Source organism: Cygnus atratus, chromosome 8 (assembly GCF_013377495.2).
Source record: "Cygnus atratus isolate AKBS03 ecotype Queensland, Australia chromosome 8, CAtr_DNAZoo_HiC_assembly, whole genome shotgun sequence".
Classification (NCBI taxonomy): Eukaryota; Metazoa; Chordata; class Aves; order Anseriformes; family Anatidae; genus Cygnus; species Cygnus atratus.
In genome coordinates this window covers 20,048,850-20,068,892 of record NC_066369.1, presented here as the reverse complement: position 1 = coordinate 20,068,892, position 20,043 = coordinate 20,048,850, and the positions used below count along the sequence as shown (strand labels likewise).

At 36.7% G+C, this 20,043-nt stretch overlaps 1 protein-coding gene across 1 annotated transcript in view; it reads right to left on the bottom strand.

Moving 5' to 3' along the window:
- Positions 1–20,043, bottom strand: part of ADGRL4 (adhesion G protein-coupled receptor L4) — an 87,757-nt gene that overhangs the window by 19,571 nt on the left and 48,143 nt on the right. Inside the window, exons 4-10 of the mRNA XM_035537715.1 lie at positions 15,399–15,551; positions 8,295–8,365; positions 6,378–6,551; positions 6,105–6,288; positions 3,689–3,805; positions 2,358–2,551; positions 896–1,066 (exon numbers count right to left, since the gene is read on the bottom strand). Coding sequence (XP_035393608.1) covers positions 896–1,066; positions 2,358–2,551; positions 3,689–3,805; positions 6,105–6,288; positions 6,378–6,551; positions 8,295–8,365; positions 15,399–15,551 — 1,064 coding nt within the window. The remainder of the gene's footprint in view (positions 1–895; positions 1,067–2,357; positions 2,552–3,688; positions 3,806–6,104; positions 6,289–6,377; positions 6,552–8,294; positions 8,366–15,398; positions 15,552–20,043) is intronic.

Sequence of the window (20,043 nt, the reverse complement as noted above, 5' to 3'; positions counted from 1 at the left end):
TACATGACTGCTCATCAGCATAAGGATAGCATTCAGCCATCCCGAAATACATCTAAGTATTTTTTTTTTCCTAAATAAAGGACCAGAGATTATCCTCCTCCCATATAAGTACCTGCAAAGGTCTTAAATTTGAACTGAAGACTTAGGATGCTATTTAGCAAGCAGGAAACAGCCTCTATCAGCATGAAATTCACAGCATGAGAGAACTGTCTCAATACAGTATATTCATGCTAATATTCTGCTTGCAGTCAGTTCTGATAACTTATAAAGCTGCCTCCTGAGGCAGGACCCAAGCTCCTGCAGATCCCCACATACACCTTGGAAATCTATGGGGCCTCTTAATGTAAGACGGTCAGAAACTGAGTAGTCATTCTCACAATTTGTGTTAGTTATGAGTGTCCATGTTTAATGGTCATAAAATTCATTCCTTTTACTGTTGATTATGCTCTTCTGATAATGCTATTGCAAATTCTCAGGAGAGCATTTAAAGGAGTTTATAGATGCCAAGGTTAGACAAATGGGTGGCAAAGTTTTGTGCAAGAGAAACTGTGGACCATATGGTTACTGACCACCAATGAATGCCAGTTAAATCCCAAGGTAGTCTTAAAGTGGGATTTAAAATTAAAAGCAATGCACCAAAAATAAGCACAACAGACTGTGTATTTGGAACAAGATCCTTTGCTGCATCACTGCTCTGTAATACTGCAGAGAGGACATACGGAAATTCAAACACATATGGGAGGAATTTTGTTTGCCCTGTGCACAATTGTGTGTTTGTTGAACAACAAAAAAAAATCTAAAGGGGGAAAAGTACATAAATTGCACTGCAATAAAAAATAACAAATGAAGATGGAAGAAAGTATGGGGTAAAACACTAAATTAAAATAGCACTTACAACAGAGCCACCTGAGGACATCAAAACAGCAAAATGAGTCAGATGATTACATTTGCATGAGATATGAGTGGAGTTGGAATGTGTCAGCTCACAGCCTTCTGTAGCCCAGTTGCCATTCATTGTGTCTGCTGAGTAGTTCCAAAATGCACATTTAATATCTTTATCTGCAGTCTGGAACAGAAACAAGATGTTTTACTGACGGCAAAAGGCAGGATATTTCCCATCAAGAGACCTTTCTTACATTACCCAGCACAATTCATTAAAAATTGCATGTTACTATTGGAAGGTTGGGAAACAAAAAGCACATTCAGTAAGGCCTATTCCAAGCAATTAAAATATGGCTCAGAAAGGAAGCATTTTATTCACACAGCTAACATCCCACCAAACATGCAGGCTAATCAGATTACTGAACCCTTCTGGCACTTGCCAAGGTGCTGGAATTTTTACCTACTGAAAACTGTATATATACTACTGCACCTGCTGAACATGGACTAAACCCCAAGGTTACAGCCACATTGCTTGTCCTGTTTGTAGCCCCTTCCAAATGAGCAGTTCAAAAATTGAGACTTATTCTGTGCATTTTACAAAGTAATCTGGGAGAAAGCCAGGGTCATATCACACCTGGTGTATCAGGTGTGATGACAGGGGTGAATAAGATCATTAATATTATTTATTACTGATAGTGCATTCTAACATTAGTCAAAGATCAGGTCCCCACTGTAATAGATGCCGTATAAACATATGCACATTTATAGAAATGTGATCACTGTCTCAAATATTACAAGGCAAGTAACTCATTTAAAAGCTAGGCAATCAAGGTTAACACTTCGTCCTTCTGTCCACCTCCCCGCATACAGTCACTTTCTTGTTATGTTTGAGATAGGTCTTCATTCCATGTAAGAATATTCTTCACATACAAGTAAAGCAAGCAAAATCTGTGTATACTGGAAGTAAAACTTTCAGTTTTAGAATAATGTATTCAGATTTCAGAAATAGTAAGGGTGCTATACTATTGGTTTTGCCATTACCTCCTAGGTGCAAGATAACCTTTTGAATTATTTTTGAAGCATTTCTTCTTTTTCTTTTTTTTTTCCCCAGTATGTATGTTTAATTATCTGATAAAATTTCAGAAAAAAAAAAAGACCTAAATACTAAATAGTGAGGAACCTGTAATATTCTCTGCTTCAGGCAACTGCATTTTATTCATACTGCAGTCCAGCAAAGATGGTATTGTTCTCCTTGCTTTAGTCTAGTAGAACCTTCCAGCAGTATAGTATTTCGTATATTGCACTTAGGATGCCACATTTGAGATTGTCATTTATTTCTCTAATATGATTAAACTCACAAAAGCAAATAACAGAATTATGTCTCAATATATCATACACTGCAGGTATGGTTACATAACACACAACAATTAGCTACTGTTTTGTTTTGAAGTTGATAATAAAAAAAACAAACTTACCTTGGCATACTTTAAGGTAAACGTTATTTTCTCGAGCTCATAGAGCATAGGTGGATTTGAGCTAATTGCAACAGCTATAACTGATGAGCTTACTGTCTGCCTCTGCTCTGAACTATCTTTCGAGGAGCGGTTTTTAGGCGATGAAAGCAAAGAACCAATATTGCTATACCGCAGAAAGACAACTGCAACAGTGCCTATCAATCAAACAGACCATGTTTAGTAGTTTGTGGTTTTTTTATAGAAGAACAAAATTGAAGACATTAAGGAAACAATAAACAATAGACATTATTACTGCTATTGCATAAAATATGCAAAACAGATGGAATCTTTGTGGAATACTTATAAAAATGTTTTAGAGAATGAAATATAGCTTTGTTTAAAACAATGCAACTGCCATTAGAATTAAAAATGTGTGTTCACGCTGGAAATTCTAATTAGATATATATGCATATATATTTTTTTCTAGAGTAATATATATGCTTGCTGCTGTACAGCAATTGGATGCACACGTGGTATCAGGTCTCATGAACCAAAATGGCTCAGACCTGGGCCCCTCTGAAGCACATGGCTTGCTTTGACTTCCATTACAGTCAAGCTAGAAGATGACACAAGAAAAAAGAAAGCAAAATTATTTTAGGGTGCAATACTGGTCAGAAAAAATGTCATGCTTCTCTTCACTGTACCAAGATAAACTTAATTTTAGGTGCTGATAGGTAGTGAGGCTTGGATTATCTGGAAGATTAAGAGTTAAAATATATATATGTGTATATATGTGTATATATATATATATTTGGTGTTTATTGGTTTAGGTGCATTCATTCTGAAACTTTTTAAACACGTTCATTTTATTTTAGTGATAGACTATCACGAGCTATAAGCCATTTCTGTAGCACTTTGAGGTCCAAGCCAAGATCTGAGCCTGTTGATTTTGATACTGGGGAACACATTCTTGTATTAATGAGCTACTCTCTACATAAAAAAGATGGTCCAATTTTTGGAGTGACACAGGGAGCTGAAGGGGCTGGTCCAAAGTCAGACAGCAGATCCCTGGGTAAGAAAAGGGTAAAATTCAGATCCCTGGTACCAGTATCCAGTTATAAAACTAATGGGTCCTCCCTGTGAGATACTCATTGTGTCACTGGAAATAACAGTAGAAATATCAATATTGAGATAAAAAAGGGGTAGGTGAGATGGTGATAAAAATGCCTTGACTCTGTAATTAACAGGGCTGCATCTCAGTTTTGGTAAACTGCACATTTGGGTATTTACTAGTGGTACAATCTATCCAAGGCATTTATTAACCCCCCAGCTCTCTAATCTTTGTTTCTTACCATTGGGATGAGAGTCCTCTCTCTTTTTTGGGGAGATTTTTACATAATCTCCCCCTGTGTATACATGAGGGTGAATGTGTTTCATGTGGTGTGAATCAAAAGTGAAAACCTTGAGTGCTGCAAAAGAAGAAAAATACTGTACAAATCACAGCTACATTATGGTCTAAGATAATTTACAGTTGGGTTAATAAATGTGCTATTGCATTGTATAATTACTGTGAATTTTAAGAATATATCACGGTGCCAAACTTTTCAAGAAAAATGCTATTAATATAGCATGTTTGCTTAAACCTCTAGATTTTGTTATTTCCATGCATACATTTTGGTCTCATACCTTTTACTCTTTCCATGAAAAATATAGTCTTTTATTTACCTTGCATTAAATTAGGCACTGGAAAGAATAATGTAGGTTACTTTAGGAAGAACTATTGCTTTATTAAAAATGCATTTCTGAAAGGGACCACAAATCACAATTATAAAAAGCAAAGCATAAAATTCTCTACTGAATAGTAACTTTTGATAAAAGCCAATTTTTGAAACTTATATATTTTATAGTTATCTATCCATGCTACCAAATGCACATTGCACCATGAAATAATGATGTGTCTTGTCAAAAAGCAAGCAAACAAGCATCACCCCTCAGGACAAAAACTACATTAGAGGACATCTAGCTATTTACTTGGTTCATTATAGTGCTGAGTTTCAATCACCCAGGATGGGAACAAAAAAAAGTCAATCAGCTCTTTTTTAAAAAACAAAATTAAATAACAACAAACAAATCTAAAACTTGACTGATGGAGGACTATCACTAAGTTAGACCATCTGCATTGCTTATAGCACAGCACACAAAAGTAATATGAGCTATTCGATAGACCAGCTGTCAGAAAATGTTTGAGAGGACATAAGAAATAATTTTTTGCAGCTAGAGTTTTGAAAAGCTTGTAGTTCAGGAGCTTGCACCATAAAAAGTAATGGAGAGAGAGAGAGAGGTAACATTGTAGTCTTGTTCCAAAATAGATGTGTGGGGCATATATGAGCCCCACAGAAAATATATTAATGCTGAGAAACAATAGCAAACAATTTCAGTGTTTGGGACTAATTTGGAAAAGAGCTTATAGAATTTCTTACCTTGGAACAAGATAAGCCAGAAAATGATCAAGAATTTGACATGGAGATTCTTTCCTGTTCTCATTATTATTTTTTTTTCTTTTCTTCTTCCTTATGTATTTATTTATTTTTGTCACCTTGGTCTAAGTGCCATCTACGCTACCACCAGAAGTGGCACCTGACTCCTCTCTCCTCTCCACCTTCATGAAACTCAGCTCCATGGTCATGAGAGCCTGTGCCTCCAGCCAGGGTGGAGGAGGAAGAGAAAAGCTCCTGGCACCATTCTGGATCTGCTGCAGTGCAGACCCAGAACTATTCCAAACTTAAGTAATTCTGTTTCTACAGAGTTTATTCCACAGAACAAATCACTCCCTATTTTTTTTTTCTGGATCATTGTTGCTAATTTAATTTCAGAAAGGTGAGAGAAGAACAGTTGGCTTGATCTGCCTTAGAACAAAAGGCAGATCTTTCCCTTCAAGTGATTTTATCATATGGCAAACCAGTAAGAGAGAGTGAAAGACTGTACTGAATCTAAAATCTGAAATCAGGTCAGATCCAGTTTGGGCACATTCAGAAAAACAAAATTGAATGAGTAACCGTAGGCAAAGAAATTGACAATGTTTTATTAGAGTATGGTTTTCAAAAGTGGATGGTATTAGCCTTACTCTGGATCCTAGGAAAACTGGTAAGATTTGGTGTGAAGAAATTAGCATACAGGGAGAAGGTAGAGAGCAAAATGGTGCAGTTAAGATACTGTAGATATAATATACCCAGTAGATATAATATACCCAAGATATATATATTAAGATATAATATACCCAATTCTTGTCCTCTGAAATTTCTCTTAAAATTAGAAATTTCTTTGAAAACAAGGCCACAAAAGATCTGACTCACATTCTTATTCCAAGTTTATTTACAATACTTTCAATGAACCAAAAAGACCCAAAAAGCTTTAAAAGAGCAAATCCAGCTTCTGCTGCAGTTTCTCTGAATATAATGTTCAGGATATTTTTGTGCACATAAGATTAATCCATACTTATTACAACAGTGTGACTATAATGAGAGATTGAAAGAGAATCTGAAAGGACAACTTCCCACAGCCTCTCAAGGTTTTTTTCTGGGCTTAAACGTTCAGTCTTTGAAAATTAGGATACCTATACTGAAAGTCAGGTGTTAGTTATGAAATTCATACAAATTAACACCTGTGTGTTTCACATAACACCATTTCTAATCTTTATAATTGTGCTGAAAAACTCCTCAGTGTAATTCACATCTAAAGTATACCTTAGATTAATTTTCTTTATCTTACCTATGTCACTTGCATTAGCATCTAGCTGTGTTGTCTTTTTGAAGTTCTGTGACATGAGAAGTGTTGCTTGTTCTGCAGTATGCAGCAGCTTAGTCAGGCTCTGTCTTTGGTTGTCTACAGGAAGGGCTTCCCAGACTGTGATTTTGTCTTTTTGTAAAAAATTATTCACAATGTTAACCAAAACCTGTAAATAAAATAATATTTTTAAGTGTAAGAGTCATACACTACTTGTAGAGGAAAGAAAAGCACATCTTTAAGGCTTGATCCACTCACATTAATGGTTGTATTACGAAGTGCTTCGCTGTCAGGAACTGAGTAATGCATGGTATTCAGCGATGAATAAGATAATGCTTCAACATATGAAATCACATCTACAGGTAACAGTGGTCCCAAAGTATTCTTATTAATTTCTTGCAGCATTTCCAGCGGTGTTTTTAGATGACTAATCTGAAAAATACAGGAACCTACATGTTAATAAAACAGGTAAAGCCTCTGTGTGTGAAAGTAAGCCCTGTGCAAATAACTGATTTCTGCAAATTAAAAATAACAGAAGGCATATAAGATGCTTGTGCATAAAAAGTATCACTATTTAAAGCAAGAGTTTAACAAATTAAAAAAAAAAGCGAAAAAAAAGAGACATATCTGGTATAACCCTAACAAGCAACTATGGTAAAAAAAGAATTTGTGTGCTATCATTACACTTTTTTTTTTCTTTTTATCACTACTGCAGCTCAGTTTTATTTAGCATAATGCTCCAAAATGGACTAGTAAATGTTCTGCAAAAATAATTAAATGTCAATGATATGGTAACTCAGTTGACTATTTTCTATTAAAATTTAGGTGAAGAGGTGGGAGCAGATGGGCAGTGTTTGTATGTTTTTTGGTGGTGTTTTTTTTTTTTTTTTTTTTTTTCAAATGCAGATCATAAAGCATGGAGTTCAGTGGAACTCTACCGCCTGTTTCACCCTCACCATTTAAAATTTATGAGCTACTAAATGTACTTACATAAAACGGTTAGTTTAAAAAGTAATAGGCTAAAGAGGGTGAGATGTAGATTGAGACTGCAGTTTCCAGTGTCATGGATGAACAAGAAAAGAATTCATACTTCCTGATACTGAAATCTAATGAGAAATTATTGACCCAAAAACACTCTCAACATAGGATTTGCTAAGACCTAGTCTCTGCTACTGAGTAGCTTTTGTGGGTTTTCCTTTGTCTCTGGTTGCATCTGAGTAGAACTAGAACACAGGCTAAAAAATAGGGTAAAATCTGGAACAGTTATTTACATAACACTGAGGTATTTTGACTTATTGCTTTGATTTGACTTTAGTTTGACCACACATTAAAAAAAGTCTCACTCTAATGATGTGATGTTGGCATTCACCATGTCTTTGCAAGTAAATATTGTACGCATATTAATATGATGTACTATATTGTTGGTTAACACACAAAGCACTTTAAGATAACATAGGCAAATAGAAGCTTTTAATTTAATATCTTTCTGAATCTGGTAACTTGGGCAAACAGACTAATATGAAATGCAAGCATATACAATTGGTTTTAATTTATTTATGCTTATGTTTCATTTATCATTTTAAATTAGACATTACTATAGTTGTAGACTAATAAATACTACTTTATTTATTTATTTATTTTATTTGCATCAGGAAATCTCAGTTTCCGTTGAAAGAATCTAGAATCCTGAGTCTTTGAGTCTATAAAGTCTGTGCCACTTTACATACTATGCTTTGAGAAGCAAATATACTAGCATACCAGGATGTTATTGTTCTATTTTGTCACTTGTTGACATTGCTTTTGTAACCTATCTTGCTGCCTTTCACTCTGAACAAGCAAATAATTGCACATCAGTACCTGCAGCAATGTGTAACTTCAGAAATTACAGAAAGAGTTGAGTGATTACCACACTTCTGAATTTTTCATGCATCATGACTCACTTTGTTTGAAACTGAACACACAGATTCCCAGCAAGTTATTACCATGATTTGAACATGGAACCCAGTTCAAATAATTTGAAATTATTAAAAAGACTTCTGTAAACATGCTTAAGTTCAATTGTATTCTTCAAGCATTCGTTAAGTGTTCCTTAAGAACTATTATAATTGAAATAACAGTTTCAAACAGAAACAATTAAAGGATTTGCAAATTAATCTATAAACCAATGCTACTTACTCCAGCTAAGGTTCTATTAATATGTTCAGATACACAGTCTTTGTATAACTCACACTTGGCCTTTGGATTTTCTGTAAGTTAAAAAGAAATTAATTATATATTGCAGTTTAATTAATATTCAATATATACTCATCGTAAGAACTCTTGTCTCAGCAACTCCCCAAACCACCAGCATTCTGAATCCATGCACATGCTCTTCTGACTCAAAATTCAACCACTAAGACTTGGCCTTGGCCACATTTGCTGCTTGTTCAACACTGAAGCAGCACTGGGTTGGAACCTGAGCTTTTGCTTTGCTCTGGTAGAAAGTTTGGCCCCATTCTTTGGGACTTCCACAAATGAGAGAGAGCTCAGTTTTACAGAGGAATACAGGTCTGATGGCTGTGAGGAGATATCCATTATTCCAAATGGATTTCACCACTCTGTTTAGCAAAAATACATTTATAAAATGATTCTATTCTCAGGAAATGTAGATGTGACTGCCTTGCCTCTTTTTTATGTCTCGCTGATTAATCTAACAGAAGATAAAGAGACACTGGTGGGTTTCTCAGAAGATGTAACTCTATAATAACACATAAACCTTTATAATATCATGTACCTTGGCAGGAAGTGCCATCATTTGGCTTAAACTGCAATTTTCCTGTGGATGGTTGATAACCTTCCTTACAGGAGCAGTTAAACCCTCCATCCACGTTTTCACATTTTGCATGAGCTCCACAGGCAACAGTTCCTTCATTGCTGCACTCATCTACATCTGCAAATATCGTAAGAAATTGAATTTTTTATTAAGTATTTACAGACTAACACCTTGCTGCTTTGTTGATAATAGCCCTGCATACTGCAAGTGGTTTCATAATAAAATTTCATGGAAGAAAAAAAAAAGCAAAAACTAAAAAGGAAAACTTAATGGCCAAACACCTGCCAATTATAATACTTACGGATTAGAAGGATAAATCATAATTGATCATATTTTTATACCACCACATTTATTACTATATAATACTGTATTGTTCATATTTTAAAACCATAAGTTTAAATGTTAATTCTATCATAACAAAATACATGGCATGATGCAAATTATCTGAAATCCATTTTCCAGAGATTAGACTAAATAGATTTGCTCAGCCTTACTATTCAGTTAGTAAAGAGAAAGAAAACAGCAGTCTTTTCTTTTAAGTCACGGCTTTAAAAAGATGCTACAAAAGATCACTCCATACATCTCATTAATCTAAGATTTAAGCTCTGTGCCCTTTAAAGCACTTGCCATTTTTTTTTTTAATTTAATCCACAGTTAAATTGCATATGCCTAAAATGGCTTTTGCCCTTCTAAATAATTTGCTGCTAGGTAGACAGGTTCAGTAACCGTGTGGGGCACTGTCCAAGAGCAAACCTCATGATTTCTGGTAAGGGAATCCACAAATTGATCAGTTTAGGAGGGCTGGGCACTGACTCTCTGGCTGCAGTAGGGATTATTTTGCATTATTTGGTTGGCTGATGACAGAGATCAAATAACTCAATGGATTCACTGGAGAAAGTAAACTGGGAACAACACCATATAATTCTGACGAGTGAAGTAATGGGCTGTGAAATGCTGTGCTGGAAAGGAGAAAAAAGTGAACAGTGTTGGGACAGGTATATCTGACAAAAAGAGTTGAAAAATGAAGTGACAGATGAACAGATTTTAAGGAGCAGACCGGGAGGAAAATAGGCTGAGAACTGAACCAAGGCAAGGTAGAAGTAGAGAGGGGAACAGATGAACCGGAGAAGAAGACAAACCACGTTAAGATCTGGGTTGACAATCAGCTTGGGTAAGACATTGGTGAAAAAAAAAAGGAGAACTGATGAGCTGATTATTGGAGGATAACGGCTACATGAATTGATAGGAGGCCTTTATGCAGCCAGACGGCTTTTAAGATCAAACAAACAGAAGATACAGGGGGCTGGAAATGCACCATTCGCATACAGGAACTATTTTCATACTCTTTTGATACAAGATTGCTAGTGGTTTTCAAAATGGAATAAAACAAAAAGAGCAATAATGTATGTGAAATAAAGTTGCTAGAGAAACAGAAATTTTGGGAGACTAGAAAAATATACTGCATGCCTGTGGATGTATCCAGGGAATGCAGAAAGATGTCTGAAAGGTACCTGGGGGCCATCTGCTTTTTTGGACAACATTCTTGGTAAGTTTGTAAAACATTTCTTACTAATGGCAAGAGAGCCTCCAGAAACAATCAGATTAATTTTTTCCCCCCCTAATATGAGGTAACTGCAAACTATGTTTGAATTTTTAGTGGAATATCCCAACAACTTGTAAGTTCCTGCAACCACACACTTTTTGTTGTTTTGTGCTTAATTTTCCAGCTCCCTGTCTTCTGCTTTTAACCATAAATGTCTCCCTGGGGTTCAAGGAGATGGCCTGAGGTCCCACCTCACTTTCACATCCCTATTTTTCTCACTTAACAGTAGCTCCCCTTTGCACCTGAAACGCTGCATTTTCAACCAGGGGTTCAGAAGCTTCCCTTGAAAAGCCATTGAGATGCCAGCATGGTGCAGCTGGAAGGGCACTGATGATTGAAGCATGGTAGGGCTGGAAGAGCATTTCCCTCCCCAGCAAACCACCTCTGCTCTTCTGGGAGAGTCATGAAGGAATCTGTGCTTGAGTGGGTGGGCATAAGCATGAAGCTTAGAGAATGAGGCTAAATTATTATTATCTGCACTAGGACGATAAGTTGTTTCCATAGTTAATGCCCCCAGCTGCTTATGTTTCTCTTTAAGGAGCTGAGTTTTTTATTATACGAATCTGGACAGTTCCTGTGGCCTCAGTACTCATCATCACAGGGCTAATCATATTATACCTCAATGAATCTGGCAAAAGTGAAGAAAAGGGGGGAAAAATTATGATACAGGCTACCTCATAATTAAATGCTGTCATTTAAAGATAAAGGCTACAGTTCTTGCTCCTGGCATTTAAATAACCTCTCACATCAGTAAATTATAAAGCTCCTTTTGAAACAATTGCCTCTCAGTGCCTTGTTGTATGACTCAGTGTGAAGCAGACAAACTTTGAGTGAAATGAAGTGCCAAGGGTGAAAAACATGACGATACCAGTTTGCATAACAAGAAAACACATCAGCTTTATGTTAAGATTTCTCTGGACTTGTCAGCTACATGAAGGAGGACCAGTTTGTCTTAACAGAATATTCAGTATGTATGTAACACAGTTCTAAAACACCAGCAAATGAAAACAAGCTTTGCTAAAACTTAAAATGACTTCCAAATATACAAATATTTGAATACTTTCCAGGTTGCCATTGCTAGGTATCAGGTTTCCATGTGATTTAATGTTCCAAGTATTTCAAAATTATAATGATAATTTGCTTTTCATGAGCTTAGTTTGATAAATCATTTATTTGTCATTATTGGGCATTCATACAAATTACCCTTCTTTTTGTAATTGTCACATATTAAGTGTAATGGAGATTTTAATGAGAAAGCAGGATTATCCAAAATAACAGCAGAAACTCAAGCACCAAGGCACATCTCTGGCAACAGGATGGCTATTTAAAGTCAGATAGAGACACCCTGTCGAGTATATGCAAATAGACTTTCTGCAGTTGAGTTGCCCATATGGAATGAGTTCATATCATGCCTATCTAATTTACTATTTCCCAGAGAAAAAATCTTCTGGATGAAAAAATTAAAAGGCAATATGCCTGATCTTGCAAGGTACTAATCAGCTTCATATTCCTTCTAAATCAATGAGATTTTCAGGGGCAGCCAATGATTTGTGACAGTTGCAAGAATGCTGCTTTTAAGTTCCTGCTTTGAAATATTCCGTGCAGTAGCTGTAGGTTTTTGTTTCTTTATATTTTGTAGCTATGCCTTTTTAAACAAATATGCAATTGTTGGACCACACATGGACAACAGCTTATCAGTGCTTTCAGCAATTCAATTTCACTGGAGCTTTCAGGCTAGGATCTGAAACCATCCTCCTTGATCTACTATGGGAGCAGGACTGGGCTGCCAAGGCTTGTGTGAGCAGTCTTCACAGACAACATTCCTGAGCAAAGGTTGAAGAACAGCAGCTTTTTAAACAGAAGAGCATTTGCCATAGCTCTGCAAAAAAACCTGGCCTTTTAGTAAATATTCAAAACAAATCCTGGAGCTGAACTTTGAAGCTTTTATAATAGCTCCGATCAGAAAATATCACCAACACCACTTAGGCTAGGGTGAAAATAGATTTATAACCTTTTATTTTATTTCTGTGCTTTGTCACTCCTCATTTCCTGCAGCAGGCAAGGAAATTCCAATTAAATTAAAAGTACTGAGAACAGTTATTATGTTCAGTCTTGCCAATTACTGGATTGTACCTACATCACTTTGATTCTTCACCAGTCAGTCAAGACAGCTTGATGTCTACATTATACCTTCTGCTTATTAGTAGCTTGCAAGTGACTGAAAAGTCCAATTGCAAAGCACTAGATGTCCCTCCCCATGTCTCCATACTGTGGACGGTAGCAGCATACACAAAGTAGAAATGAAAAAGCATAAGAACAGCACAGGTAAAAGAAAACTTGGCAGTGTGGCGTAATATCATATCCTATCCGCTGCACAACTCCCCTGTCAAAGAAAAAGATGTGATGGAGAATGGCTGCCTTCCCAGTACTCTCAGAAGAAGCTGATAAAAAGCTGAAGAAAACTAATAGCATGTTCCTGGAAAAGGCAGAGTGGCATGGATGTCACTTTCATTTTAAAGATGGCCATTTTCACATTTTTACTCTGATGACTGAGGTGAAAAAAGTAGGTTTATATTTCACCTTTTTAACTGCAGCTGAACATTCAATAAAATGTGAAGTCTAAGAAAAAACATGGCTTTTACACAGTAAGTAGATTTTAATAGCTCATATTTAGGACAGCAGAAAAATGTCATCTTCAGCAATACCACATATCTGCATTTCTCCCCACCCCTCCCCCACCCCTTCATTTCCTTTCTCCTCTTTTTCCTCTCACTCCTTTCCTACTCTCCAGTTCCTCCTCTATCTACGTCTTTCATTGTCATCTCTTTACCAGTTCTGCCTGATAACATATTGAAATATTGGCTGATGCTCAATGCAAAACCTAATGTTCTGGTGAACTGACACTTCCCAAAATTCTCTTTTGATCCACTACCTTGAGATTATTGTCACTTTGTAGTTGGAAGATTAGTAATAATGACCAAAGAGGAGAGGAATGAACATGTGTATGCACACAGATTTTGAAATGGACTCACGTAGTGATATACCGCAGTTGTACCACTGGGAATTCCAGACAGGTTTGATGTCATTTGTTTATAAACAAATAGATTGTGTAATGGTGTTTTCTCCAAAATTCAACCACTGTATTTTTAAAGTTACTGCCATATACATTCTATATCACTGTGTGTATATATACATACACACACACATAAATATTAAAAAGAAAACTTAAAGCTTTGCAGAATCTAAAAATACTTGAGTGGGATGGATACCTGGTAGCTTTGTCTTTTTCTTTGTACTGTGTAACTTGTACTGTGGTCAGAATGACAACCTTGGTTTCTGCTTCAGCTGTGTACAGAACAGCCTGAATATGCTACTGTCAGCTGCAAGTCGTATCTACTACCTATAGCAGCAGATCCATTGGGTACAAAATATCTTATTACAATTTTCCTGACTGATAAAGTGGAAAATTAATTGTGGATCAAAAGGTTGTCTTTAGGACTTACTGCTTGGTAAAGTAATTGGTACACTCTTAATGAGAAAAAGTGCCCACAGGTAATTTTTTATTTCAGTGTGAATTTTGGAAGCTCTCACCTCCTCCCATATGGATTTGCAAAAAACAGAAGAATTGTGGTAAACTAACCCTCAGCAGAGGATAAAAAAAGATCAGCCTGTCCAGTAAAGGAAAAAGGGGGGAAAAAGAAGGAAAAAGCAAGCTAATGGTAAAAAGCTAAAGTGACACAAGAACAGTCAGAGAAATAACTTTGAAGAGAAAACTTCTGAAGCTGAGGAAATGTCATAACTGGTAAAAATCAAAGCGTGGGCCAGAAACCATGAGAATATTTACAGCTCAATGTGCTAACAGTCTCAATCTCAGCTAATTTATGAACGATTCATAGTGACTGGGTAAAGCAGAGCTCTTTTAGATGGATGTGAGCAATGGGCCAGAAATGTTGATTAGATCACTTTCTGGCTTAATATGCAGCCATTCTGCTGATATTAAGAACAGTAAGAAGAAGAGAGGTTGTCAGCACTCACAGGCTCACAGAAGACATATCTAGAATGAGAGACAGTCAGTATAAAGGTGTAAAGGGCAATAGATTTATTTCCCATTTTCCCATTCCCTGAGGACTGTTGCAACATACAGAGAAAGTTACCAGGAGTTTGGAAAAAAAAAAAAAGAGAAATAGTTACAGTTCTTCCATTCAAAGGAAATCCTAAAGGATTGCATAGATGTTCACAAATAACATTTTTCCAGAGAACTTTTCTTCCCCTTTAATCTTGAACATGATCCATCCAACTGCTATAGAAACAGAAGCTGATGGATGGATGGGACAGGAGGTAGGAGTACTACTGACTTTTTTTTACTGCTTTTGGTCAGACTTGAAAAATTACTGAAAATATCCAAACAAATGACCCAAACAAAAAATATTTGGAGCAAGCAGGTCACATGTATAGGGAGTTTTGTTGCTCCAGAATGACTTGAACAGAGAATACTTTGTCACTCTGCTTTGTTTTAAGAATATGACCACCAATCAGTGAAACTATGGCTTAAATGCGTGGGGATTGGGGATTTCTGTGTTACGTTAACCATATATATCCATTCTCTAAAACTATGACAAGTGTATTAAAAATATTTCACGTGGAGTCAAGGCTGAAGTGTTATTGAAAACAGTGACACCTGTTGTGTTATCAGCGTACCTGAAAACTGGAATGTTAAATTTGTACCAGTCTAAATTGTGGGAATTTTACATTCAGACTCCAAACTTCATAAATCTGAATGCATTTTGCTAGTTTTCTATAATTAACAGAAGCAATAAGAGAAGAGTGACAATGTAAAGCTAGCTGGTAGACGTTAATAACTTACCCACACAGGAGGTTCCATCATTAGGTACAAAAGTTTGTTGACCATTGCTAGATTTGAAACCAGGTGCACACATGCAGAAATAACTTCCCACAGTGTTTGTGCAATTGGCATGCTCTCCACAAGGCTGAGTAGCATTTTCACATTCATTATCATCTGTCAAGACACAAATTACAGAGAAATATATTTGCATTTACCGATTGAAGAAAACAGCAAAGTAAAAGCTTAATTTGGCCTCCAGTATTTTATTTATATAAGTTTTGAATGCTGAGCCGGCAGTCTTGGTGTTTGTCTGTACAGGTTTCCCGTTGCCAAGGATGTATGCAGGTGTTCAGCAGGTCTTCTCTGCCCTCATCCTGCATGAGCCAACAAATGAGAAAACCGACGGGATACTGAAATGAATGTCTTAATTGGATATTCAGTTGGAATAAAGGATTATTGCAAATGCATATTCTGCCATGGTTGATTTTGATAACATTTTTGGTACCCACATGGTCTTCACAAATCTAGAGGTAGAAAATCACCCTGAGGATGCATCTGGGAATTCAGAATCATAGAAAAACAGTTATCAAAAGGATAACAAGAAGTAACTCACTTCACTCCCTAACACTAAAGCAGGATCAATGTAGCTTACTTGACAGTTCATGAAGACCTTCTGTGGTATTTCTCAGCAATCCCAGACAATAAACTTATAAAATTTGTCTTACTGACTTGAGTCTTCAAATATATTGTTTTTTCTTAGTTATCGCAAAGATCTTAACAAATGGATGAGCATGATTCATGGCTTGATCTTTACATCTTCGTGAGTACTGTGTAAATCATCAATTTTGTACATACAGAATTACATGATTTATTTTACAGGGCTAGTCCCAGGTCTGTAATGATACATGAAAAAAGGAGCCATATGCATGAGTTTTAAGATTACTTATCCTCTGCAGAGTCTCTGCATATACCATCTTTGTGAACATGGGGATCCACTAGCTTGATCAAAGGTCAAATGAAATCATAAAAACATATTTTATACCGTACAGTTGATCTTCTGCAATGACGCAATAAAACTTTTTCCTCTCCAGAATTTTCCAAGGTCTATTAAATAATTTTCAGACCAAACTTGAGAAAATTTCAAAAGCTTTCTCCAGAAACGCTATCTATCAAACTAGGAATAATACTGAATAGCAATAATGTCATCATTCCAAATAGCCTGCTTCTCCCAAAGCACCCCAAAACTCTGAGGCAAGCAAACAAACCAAACTCTCCTAAACAAAAAGACACTGAGTTCTCTATTTTCTGCATCCTGAAAAAGGAAGAGTTAAAGGCTTGCTGAACTCTGCTGGGATTTTGTTCCTGTTCTCAAGCAAAAGGTACTCGTAACATGATGAATGACAGGAAAGAATTCTAACAGGGAGAGAAATAACAATTTACTGCAGAAGAAGAAGGATTAAGGAGCATGACAGGGAGAAGAAATATGACTTCAGAAAAGACACCCAAGGATGAGTTTCAGGAAGGTGCTTCTGCTTCCTGATGGCCAGTGTTCTTATAAGGTGTTTGCAAAGATAGGATACAGATAAGTACAGTGTCATGTAAGTTAGGGAAGTGGTAAGATTAAAGTACATCAAACACTGTAAAGCATCACAGGAATACACTCCTGCAATGTAACTTAGTCTCAGCTCCCAGAGTAACCCTGGCACAGGACATTTTTCAGACCCGAAGTCTGACATGATTTTGAATATTATACAGTTGACTCAAATATCAGTTCAGAATGTCAGCATTCCTCAGGAGAATTTGAGTCAACAATATTAAGTGGATTATGTTCATTATAACTAAAATTGAATATAATTTAATGAGAAATCCAAGTATAAAAACACTCTGCCAACACATGCCAACAATATTTATTTTACAGCTTTGATATTCATGAGAATACAGCAGAGAAGGTGTATAATTTGGATCTTAGAGAATGCCAAGGTAAATCCGAATTAGTTTAAGTGAAAGTAAGACAGGGAGAAAAAAAGTGGTACTAATCTAAGTTCAGAAACTGAGCATGGGAATACGACAAGTCCAGTCTGGCATATGATGTTGGGAAGGCATTATAGTTCATTGAGAGCAATATGTGCTGGCTTTGGAAAGCTCTTGGGACAGGAGTCATGGAAGACAAGAAGTGGAAGAACAGTGATCAGTGGCTTCATTCAAAGTAGGGGAACTATAGAGCTGAGGAGATAAAAGCTACAGGATACATGCAAGAACTCTTCTTTTGGATTTGTTTCCTAGGAACTCAAATATAAGAATTAAGGTCCTCAACCCATCACTATTACCTTTTCAGGTGTCCCAAAGAACTTACAGACATCATCAAATGACTCATGCAGTCATCATCAATAAAATCTTTACAATTCTGCCTAATTAACTACTGGATTATTGGTGTTTTTTTTTCCTCCATTATTAATAATATCTGTAAGAATTTTAATGGTGACTAAATTGTCTTAGAAGGCTTACTGAGAGAACCTTAAGGAAAGGTTTCTCTTACTTTCCTAGGAGAAGACGTCTCTTCTACAGCTAACTTAGAAGACTAGCTTGTCTACATGCATGTTATCAGTGCCAAATAGCAGGATACTTGATTAGTCTGTTCCACAAAACAATAATTTGGGACATTTCATAAATGGTCTTTTTATCCTAAATAGTATATATATAAGAGGTGGGATAGCAAAGGAAATACCAGTCCTACATGTGTACCAGATAAAACAGGATGGATGGAGTCTGCACAAGGTAAAATTTCAGCACCTGTTTACCTGCTTCAGTGGCTTTAAACCATAGAATTGGCAGGATTTAGATTTGAGGAGGAGCTTGATAGTTTATTCTGTAGTACTCTTATTAATGAGCGTGGATCACTGTTTCTTGTCATGCGAAGGGATTTATCCGATTTTCATACTAAATATACTCATTGTGGAAGAACAACAATTAGAAATCATACCATGAACTGTCACATTTAGAATATGTAGACAAATGCAATAAGGTATAATTAAGAAATATGGGGATATATCAAGTGACTGAAAATTCTGTCACAGTCAGAAACAGCAGCAATTTTATTCCATTTTCAGAAGTGGAAAACAAGATGCTTAAATAATAGAAAATGAAGTCCAGCACATCTTTACTACGGTATGATTCCCAGATGCCAGCTGTACATACTGTCAAAGATGTGTGGTCTTGTTTATTATCAGATAATTTAAGAAACCTCAAAAACATCTGAGAAGAATAATAATAACTTAAACTTCAAACACAAGAATGGATATTTTAAGGAGTTAAACTCATAAGGAACTTTCTTTTCACTGTTCCAATGTTCTAATGTTATACTGAGCAGACTGTACTGGGGGATAATTTACTGGACCACATCCTGCTTCCATCAAAATTAATGGTATAAAAGTCACTGACGTAGGTTGGCCCAGAGTGGTGCTCACTGTAGAAAACTACTGGGTTAATGAGAAAGGCAAGTAAGGGAAAGGTTTTCAAGAGAAACAAGTTTCATATGCAGTTTGACTAGATGTGTTTAAATAATCCGCCCGACTTCACACAAAATATATTACAATGGCAATGATGACCAAATATCTTCCAGTTCTCTATATAGACAAATAGATAGTATCTGTATAGTATCTGTGCCAGCATTCATGGCAGGCAGTTTTGGAGCCCATCACATTGGAAAGCCAGCTCTGCAGCTGCACAACCCTTGACATCAATGCTCCTGGCTCTCCTGCAGGAGCTGGAATTCTCAGAAATCTTAGATCAAAGTTAGACCTACATCTCCCAAGGCATTCTACTAGGGCCTTGGCTACAGGCTGAGCTCTCAGGGCTCTCACTGCACTACTTCTCTGGCAGAGGCCATATTTCTGGTTCCCAATGCAGGGTAATTGGTGCTGGGGCCAAGGTGCTTTGCAGGGTCTAACGTGGATAGCAAGGCCAGAAAGGGAACGTTTCCTGAGGCAGCAGAAGCCTGGCTGTTCCAGGTGAACTCTTGACATCTTGACATTTCAAATAAATATTTAAATGAATTAAAGACTCCTGACCAGAGCTTGAGTTTGTTTGGCAGCCTGAGTTTTCCTAAAGCCACACCTGAACAAGCATAGGGGTGATTTTCAGAAGTTTAATGAACATTTGATGCTACTAAGGACCATAAACAGCTCATACCAAGGCCATTACAGTATACTATAATACATTCACAACCTGCTCTATTCTGTGCATTCCCCAGGTGACGTAAAAAGAAGCAATTAAAACATCTGCTAATTTTACTCCAATCCAGACCTTTTAAAAACAGGGTCAGAGGCCTTTCGGGGATACCTGTCCATCAAGCATGGGAGTGGCAGCACAGGGCTGGGGACCAGTACTGCACATAGTAGTCTGAAAAGTGGACAGCCCTGGGTAGGAAGGAAACGCAGCTGGAGCAGCTGGGAAATACATTGATTCATTGCATTTGGCTGTTCTCTTTTGACAGCAGCCTCTGCTGCCAAAGCTGCTATGGAGCCCCTGGGGGAAACTAAAACTACCCTTCCCTAGTGTAACCCTCATGGGAAAACAGTACTTGAAGTGCCTCACTTAACCCCTCAAAAGCAAGGAAATGAAAGGCTTCCTGTAAAACAAATTCCAGTGCTACTCACCCTGCTGTGCT